The 8,342-nt window shown below is 55.2% G+C and overlaps 1 protein-coding gene across 1 annotated transcript in view; it reads right to left on the bottom strand.

Annotated features, from left to right (window-relative positions):
* Window positions 1–131: 131 nt before the first annotated feature.
* Window positions 132–8,342, bottom strand: part of LOC137360372 (coronin-1B-like) — a gene marked incomplete at its 3' end in the record, with an annotated part of 32,636 nt that continues 24,425 nt past the window's right edge. The window contains exon 4 of the mRNA XM_068025838.1: window positions 132–289. Within this exon, the coding sequence (XP_067881939.1) occupies window positions 132–289 (158 nt within the window). The remainder of the gene's footprint in view (window positions 290–8,342) is intronic.

Below are 8,342 nucleotides of genomic sequence, written 5' to 3'. Positions count from 1 at the left end.
TCCCCCTGTCTAAACCCCCCCCCCCCCAGTCTAAACCCCCCCCCCCCCAGTCTAAACCTCCTCCCAGTCTAAACCCCCCAGTCTAACCCCTCCCTCTCTGGTTGACCCCTGACACACCCGCCCCCCCCCACCATGGCTGCGGTGGGGGTTGGTAACTCACCAGCACTGAGCAAGACATTGGAGGCAGTGGGATGCAGGAGACAATGCCCACCCTCTTTGAGTGCCCCTCCAGGGTGACCAAGGGTTCAGTAATGGGGCGGGTGAGGCCCCCTTCAGGAATCTCCCAGATCTGTTGGAGAGAAACATTGGTGAGTGGGATGGAGTCAGGAACGGGAAACTCCTGAATCTCCTTACCCCGCCCGTCCCAGAAACCCACCTTCCCCTGGACTCACTGCACCCAGGGGCCCATCCCCTGGTTGTCCCCGCACAGTGCGGCCCTTACCCTGGTGTCCGCACAGTGGGGGCCCTTCCCCTAGTGTCCCCCGCACAGTGGGGCCCTTCCCCTAGTGTCCCCAGCACAGTGGGGCCCTTCCCCTAGTGTCCCCAGCACAGTGGGGCCCTTACCCTTGTGTCCCCAGCACAGTGGGGCCCTTCCTCTAGTGTCCCCGCACAGTGGGGCCCTTCCTCTAGTGTCCCCGCACAGTGGGGCCCTTCCCCTGTACTGAACTCCATGCAGCCCAGATTGAGTTACCTTGGACAGACATGGCAAGATGGGTCCCAATTTGGTTTAACTGGGCTCCCCCAGTTAGGGAGTCGTGCGTTCGGGACCCTCACACACTCCACAGCTTTGACCTCTATAATCCAGGCCAATGCTCCCCAGTGCCAGTACTGAGGGAGTGCTGCACTGTCGGAGGGTCAGTACTGAGGGAGCGCAGCGCTGTCGGAGGGTCAGTACTGAGGGAGCTCCGCACTGTCGGAGGGTCAGTACTGAGGGAGCTCCGCACTGTCGGAGGGTCAGTACTGAGGGAGCTCCGCACTGTCGGAGGGTCAGTACTCAGGGAGCTCCGCACTGTCAGAGGGTCAGTACTGAAGGAGTGTCACACTGTCGGAGGGTCAGTACTGAGGGAGTGTCACACTGTTAGATGGTCAGTACTGAGGGAGTGTCGCACTCTTAGAGGGTCAGTACTGAAGGAGTGTCACACTGTCGGAGGGTCAGTACTGAGGGAGTGTCACACTGTTAGATGGTCAGTACTGAGGGAGTGTCACACTGGCGGAGGGTCAGTACTGAGGGAGTGTCACACTGTCAGAGGGTCAGTACTGAGGGAGTGTCACTCTGTTAGAGGGTCAGTACTGAAGGAGTGTCACACTGTCGGAGGGTCAGTACTGAGGGAGTGTCACACTGTTAGATGGTCAGTACTGAGGGAGTGTCACACTGGCGTAGGGTCAGTACTGAGGGAGTGTCACACTGTCGGAGGGTCAGTACTGAGGGAGTGTCACACTGTCAGAGGGTCATCACTGAGGGAGTGTCACACTGTCAGAGGGTCATCACTGAGGGAGTGTCACACTGTCAGAGGGTCAGTACTGAGGGAGTGTCACACTGTGAGAGGGTCAGTACTAAGGGAGTGTCACACTGCGGAGGCTCAGTACTGAGGGAGTGTCACACTGTCAGAGGGTCAGTACTGAGGGTGTGTCACTCTGTTAGAGGGTTAGTACTGAAGGAGTGTCACACTGTCGGAGGGTCAGTACTGAGGGAGTGTCACACTGTTAGATGGTCAGTACTGAGGGAGTGTCACACTGGCGTAGGGTCAGTACTGAGGGAGTGTCACACTGTTGGAGGTCAGTACTGAGGGAGTGTCACACTGTCAGAGGGTCATCACTGAGGGAGTGTCACACTGTCAGAGGGTCAGTACTGAGGGAGTGTCACACTGTCAGAGGGTCACTCTTGAGGGAGTGTCGCACTGTCAGAGGGTCAGTACTGAGGGTAGTGTCACACTGTAGGAGGGTCACTATTGAGGGAGTGTCACACTGTGAGAGGGTCAGTACTGAGGGAGTGTCACACTGTCAAAGGGTCAGTACTGAGGCAGTGTCGCACTGTTAGCGAGTCAGTACTGAGGGAGTGCTGCACTGTCAGAGGGTCAGTACTGAGGGAGTGTCACACTGTTAGAGGGTCAGTACTGAGGGAGTGTCACACTGTCGGAGGGTCAGTACTGAGGGAGTGTCACACTGTCAGAGGGTCAGTGCAGAGGGAGTGTCACACTGTCAGAGCGTCAGTACTGAGGGAGTGTCACACTGTTAGAGGGTCAGTACTGAGGGAGTGTCACACTGTCGGAGAGTCAGTACTGAGGGAGTGTCACACTGTCAGAGGGTCAGTACTGAGGGAGTGTCACACTGTTAGATGGTCAGTACTGAGGGAGTGTCACACTGTCGGAGGGTCAGGACTGGGGGAATGTCACACTGTTAGATGGTCAGTACTGAGGGAGTGTCACACTGTCGGAGGGTCAGTACTGAGGGAGTGTCACACTGTCGGAGGGTCAGTACTGAGGGAGTGTCACACTGTCAGAGGGTCAGTACTGAGGCAGTGTCGCACTGTTAGCGGGTCAGAACTGAGGGAGTGTCACACTGTTAGAGGGTCAGAACTGAGGGAGTGTCACACTGTTAGCGGGTCAGAACTGAGGGAGTGTCACACTGTCAGAGGGTCAGTGCAGAGGGAGTGTCACACTGTCGGAGGGTCAGTACTGAGGGAGTGTCACACTGTTAGATGGTCAGTACTGAGGGAGTGTCACACTGGCGTAGGGTCAGTACTGAGGGAGTGTCACACTGTTGGAGGGTCAGTACTGAGGGAGTGTCACACTGTCAGAGGGTCATCACTGAGGGAGTGTCACACTGTCAGAGGGTCAGTACTGAGGGAGTGTCACACTGTCAGAGGGTCACTCTTGAGGGAGTGTCGCACTGTCAGAGGGTCAGTACTGAGGGAGTGTCACACTGTAGGAGGGTCACTATTGAGGGAGTGTCACACTGTGAGAGGGTCAGTACTGAGGGAGTGTCACACTGTCAAAGGGTCAGTACTGAGGCAGTGTCGCACTGTTAGCGAGTCAGTACTGAGGGAGTGCTGCACTGTCAGAGGGTCAGTACTGAGGGAGTGTCACACTGTTAGAGGGTCAGTACTGAGGGAGTGTCACACTGTCGGAGGGTCAGTACTGAGGGAGTGTCACACTGTCAGAGGGTCAGTGCAGAGGGAGTGTCACACTGTCAGAGCGTCAGTACTGAGGGAGTGTCACACTGTTAGAGGGTCAGTACTGAGGGAGTGTCACACTGTCGGAGAGTCAGTACTGAGGGAGTGTCACACTGTCAGAGGGTCAGTACTGAGGGAGTGTCACACTGTTAGATGGTCAGTACTGAGGGAGTGTCACACTGTCGGAGGGTCAGGACTGGGGAATGTCACACTGTTAGATGGTCAGTACTGAGGGAGTGTCACACTGTCGGAGGGTCAGTACTGAGGGAGTGTCACACTGTCGGAGGGTCAGTACTGAGGGAGTGTCACACTGTCAGAGGGTCAGTACTGAGGCAGTGTCGCACTGTTAGCGGGTCAGAACTGAGGGAGTGTCACACTGTTAGAGGGTCAGAACTGAGGGAGTGTCACACTGTTAGCGGGTCAGAACTGAGGGAGTGTCACACTGTCAGAGGGTCAGTGCAGAGGGAGTGTCACACTGTCAGAGGGTCAGTACTGAGGGAGTGTCACACTGTCGGAGAGTCAGTACTGAGGGAGTGTCACACTGTTAGATGGTCAGTACTGAGGGAGTGTCACACTGTCGGAGGGTCAGGACTGGGGGAGTGTCACACTGTTAGATGGTCAGTACTGAGGGAGTGTCACACTGTTAGAGGGTCAGTACTGAGGGAGTGTCACACTGTTAGAGGGTCAGTACTGAGGGAGTGTCACACTGTCGGAGAGTCAGTACTGAGGGAGTGTCACACTGTTAGATGGTCAGTACTGAGGGAGTGTCACACTGTCGGAGGGTCAGGACTGAGGGAGTGTCACACTGTCGGAGGGTCAGGACTGGGGGAGTGTCACACTGTTAGATGGTCAGTACTGAGGGAGTGTCACAGTGTCGGAGGGTCAGTACTGAGGGAGTGTCAGACTGTCAGAGGGTCAGTGCTGAGGGAGTGTCACACTGTCAGAGGGTCATCACTGAGGGAGTGTCACACTGTCAGAGGGTCAGGACTGAGGGAGTGTCACACTGTCAGAGGGTCACTCTTGAGGGAGCGTCGCACTGTCAGAGGGTCATCACTGAGGGAGTGTCACACTGTCAGAGGATCAGTGCTGAGGGAGTGTCACACTGTCAGAGGGTCAGTACTGAGGGAGTGTCACACTGTCAGAGGGTCAGTACTGAGGGAGTGTCACACTGTCGGAGGGTCAGTACTGAGGGAGTGTCACACTGTTAGAGGGTCAGTACTGAGGGAGTGTCACACTGTCGGAGGGTCAGTACTGAGGGAGTGTCACACTGTCAGAGGGTCAGTACTGAGGGAGTGTCACACTGTTAGAGGGTCAGTACTGAGGGAGTGTTACACTGTTAGAGGGTCAGTACTGAGGGAGTGTCACACTCTTAGAGGGTCAGTACTGAGGGAGTGTCACACTGTTAGAGGGTCAGTACTGAGGGAGTGTCACACTGTCAGAGGGTCAGTACTGAGGGAGTGTCACACTGTCAGAGGGTCAGTACTGAGGGAGTGTCACACTGTTAGAGGGTCAGTACTGAGGGAGTGTCACACTGTCAGAGGGTCAGTACTGAGGGAGTGTCACACTGTCGGAGGGTCAGTACTGAGGGAGTGTCACACTGTCGGAGGGTCAGTACTGAGGGAGTGTCACACTGTTAGAGGGTCAGTACTGAGGGAGTGTCACACTGTCGGAGGGTCAGTACTGAGGGAGTGTCACACTGTTGGAATCTCAGTACTGAGGGAGTGTCACACTGTTAGAGGGTCAGTACTGAGGGAGTGTCACACTGTTAGAGGGTCAGTACTGAGGGAGTGTCACACTGTCGGAGGGTCAGTACTGAGGGAGTGTCACACTGTCGGAGGGTCAGTACTGAGGGAGTGTCACACTGTCGGAGGGTCAGTACTGAGGGAGTGTCACACTGTTAGAGGGTCAGTACTGAGGGAGTGTCACACTGTTAGAGGGTCAGTACTGAGGGATTGTCACACTGTTAGAGGGTCAGTACTGAGGGAGTGTCACACTGTTAGAGGGTCAGTACTGAGGGAGTGTCACACTGTCAGAGGGTCAGTACTGAGGGAGTGTTACACTGTTAGAGGGTCAGTACTGAGGGAGTGTCACACTGTCAGAGGGTCAGTACTGAGGGAGTGTCACTCTGTTAGAGGGTTAGTACTGAAGGAGTGTCACACTGTCAGAGGGTCACTCTTGAGGGAGTGTCGCACTGTCAGAGGGTCAGTACTGAGGGACTGTCACACTGTAGGAGGGTCACTATTGAGGGAGTGTCACACTGTGAGAGGGTCAGTACTGAGGGAGTGTCACACTGTCAGAGGGTCAGTACTGAGGCAGTGTCGCACTGTTAGCGAGTCAGTACTGAGGGAGTGCTGCACTGTCAGAGGGTCAGTACTGAGGGAGTGTCACACTGTCGGAGGGTCAGTACTGAGGGAGTGTCACACTGTCAGAGGGTCAGTGCAGAGGGAGTGTCACACTGTCAGAGGGTCAGTACTGAGGGAGTGTCCCACTGTCGGAGAGTCAGTACTGAGGGAGTGTCACACTGTTAGATGGTCAGTACTGAGGGAGTGTCACACTGTCGGAGGGTCAGGACTGGGGGAATGTCACACTGTTAGATGGTCAGTACTGAGGGAGTGTCACACTGTCGGAGGGTCAGTACTGAGGGAGTGTCACACTGTCGGAGGGTCAGTACTGAGGGAGTGTCACATGTCAGAGGGTCAGTACTGAGGGAGTGTCACACTGTCGGAGAGTCAGTACTGAGGGAGTGTCACACTGTTAGAGGGTCAGTACTGAGGGAGTGTCACACTGTTAGAGGGTCAGTACTGAGGGAGTGTCACACTGTCGGAGAGTCAGTACTGAGGGAGTGTCACACTGTTAGATGGTCAGTACTGAGGGAGTGTCACACTGTCGGAGGGTCAGGACTGGGGGAGTGTCACACTGTTAGATGGTCAGTACTGAGGGAGTGTCACAGTGTCGGAGGGTCAGTACTGAGGGAGTGTCAGACTGTCAGAGGGTCAGTGCTGAGGGAGTGTCACACTGTCAGAGGGTCATCACTGAGGGAGTGTCACACTGTCAGAGGGTCAGGACTGAGGGAGTGTCACATTGTCAGAGGGTCACTCTTGAGGGAGCGTCGCACTGTCAGAGGGTCATCACTGAGGGAGTGTCACACTGTCAGAGGATAAGTGCTGAGGGAGTGTCACACTGTCAGAGGGTCAGTACTGAGGGAGTGTCACACTGTCAGAGGGTCAGTACTGAGGGAGTGTCACACTGTCGGAGGGTCAGTACTGAGGGAGTGTCACACTGTTAGAGGGTCAGTACTGAGGGAGTGTCACACTGTCGGAGGGTCAGTACTGAGGGAGTGTCACACTGTTGGAATCTCAGTACTGAGGGAGTGTCACACTGTCGGAGGGTCAGTACTGAGGGAGTGTCACACTGTTAGAGGGTCAGTACTGAGGGAGTGTCACACTGTCGGAGGGTCAGTACTGAGGGAGTGTCACACTGTCGGAGGGTCAGTACTGAGGGAGTGTCACACTGTTAGAGGGTCAGTACTGAGGGAGTGTCACACTGTTAGAGGGTCAGTACTGAGGGATTGTCACACTGTTAGAGGGTCAGTACTGAGGGAGTGTCACACTGTTAGAGGGTCAGTACTGAGTGAGTGTCACACTGTCAGAGGGTCAGTACTGAGGGAGTGTTACACTGTTAGAGGGTCAGTACTGAGGGAGTGTCACACTGTCAGAGGGTCAGTACTGAGGGAGTGTCACTCTGTTAGAGGGTTAGTACTGAAGGAGTGTCACACTGTCAGAGGGTCACTCTTGAGGGAGTGTCGCACTGTCAGAGGGTCAGTACTGAGGGACTGTCACACTGTAGGAGGGTCACTATTGAGGGAGTGTCACACTGTGAGAGGGTCAGTACTGAGGGAGTGTCACACTGTCAGAGGGTCAGTACTGAGGCAGTGTCGCACTGTTAGCGAGTCAGTACTGAGGGAGTGTCACACTGTCGGAGGGTCAGTACTGAGGGAGTGTCACACTGTCAGAGGGTCAGTGCAGAGGGAGTGTCACACTGTCAGAGCGTCAGTACTGAGGTAGTGTCCCACTGTCGGAGAGTCAGTACTGAGGGAGTGTCACACTGTTAGATGGTCAGTACTGAGGGAGTGTCACACTGTCGGAGGGTCAGTACTGAGGGAGTGTCACACTGTCGGAGGGTCAGTACTGAGGGAGTGTCACACTGTTAGATGGTCAGTACTGAGGGAGTGTCACACTGTCGGAGGGTCAGGACTGGGGGAGTGTCACACTGTTAGATGGTCAGTACTGAGGGAGTGTCACACTGTCGGAGGGTCAGGACTGGGGGAATGTCACACTGTTAGATGGTCAGTACTGAGGGAGTGTCACACTGTCGGAGGGTCAGTACTGAGGGAGTGTCACACTGTCGGAGGGTCAGTACTGAGGGAGTGTCACATGTCAGAGGGTCAGTACTGAGGGAGTGTCACACTGTCGGAGAGTCAGTACTGAGGGAGTGTCACACTGTTAGAGGGTCAGTACTGAGGGAGTGTCACACTGTCAGAGGGTCAGTACTGAGGGAGTGTCACACTGTCGGAGAGTCAGTACTGAGGGAGTGTCACACTGTCGGAGAGTCAGTACTGAGGGAGTGTCACACTGTCGGAGGGTCAGTACTGAGGGAGTGTCACACTGTCAGAGGGTCAGTACTGAGGGAGTGTCACACTGTCAGAGGGTCTTCACTGAGGGAGCGTCACACTGTCAGAGGATCAGTACTGAGGGAGTGTCACACTGTCAGAGGGTCAGTACTGAGGGAGTGTCACACTGTCGGAGGGTCAGTACTGAGGGAGTGTCACACTGTTAGAGGGTCAGTACTGAGGGAGTGTCACACTGTCGGAGGGTCAGTACTGAGGGAGTGTCACACTGTCAGAGTCAGTACTGAGGGAGTGTCACACTGTTAGAGGGTCAGTACTGAGGGAGTGTCACACTGTTAGAGGGTCAGTACTGAGGGAGTGTCACACTGTCGGAGGGTCAGTACTGAGGGAGTGTTACACTGTCAGAGGGTCAGTACTGAGGGAGTGTCACACTGTCAGAGGGTCAGTACTGAGGGAGTGTCACACTGTCAGAGGGTCAGTACTGAGGGAGTGTCACACTGTTAGAGGGTCAGTACTGAGGGAGTGTCACACTGTTAGAGGGTC

Source organism: Heterodontus francisci, unplaced genomic scaffold (assembly GCF_036365525.1).
Source record: "Heterodontus francisci isolate sHetFra1 unplaced genomic scaffold, sHetFra1.hap1 HAP1_SCAFFOLD_1440, whole genome shotgun sequence".
NCBI lineage: Eukaryota > Metazoa > Chordata > Chondrichthyes > Heterodontiformes > Heterodontidae > Heterodontus > Heterodontus francisci.
The sequence above is the reverse complement of the archived record's forward strand: the minus strand, read 5'-3'. Positions and strand labels throughout refer to the sequence as shown.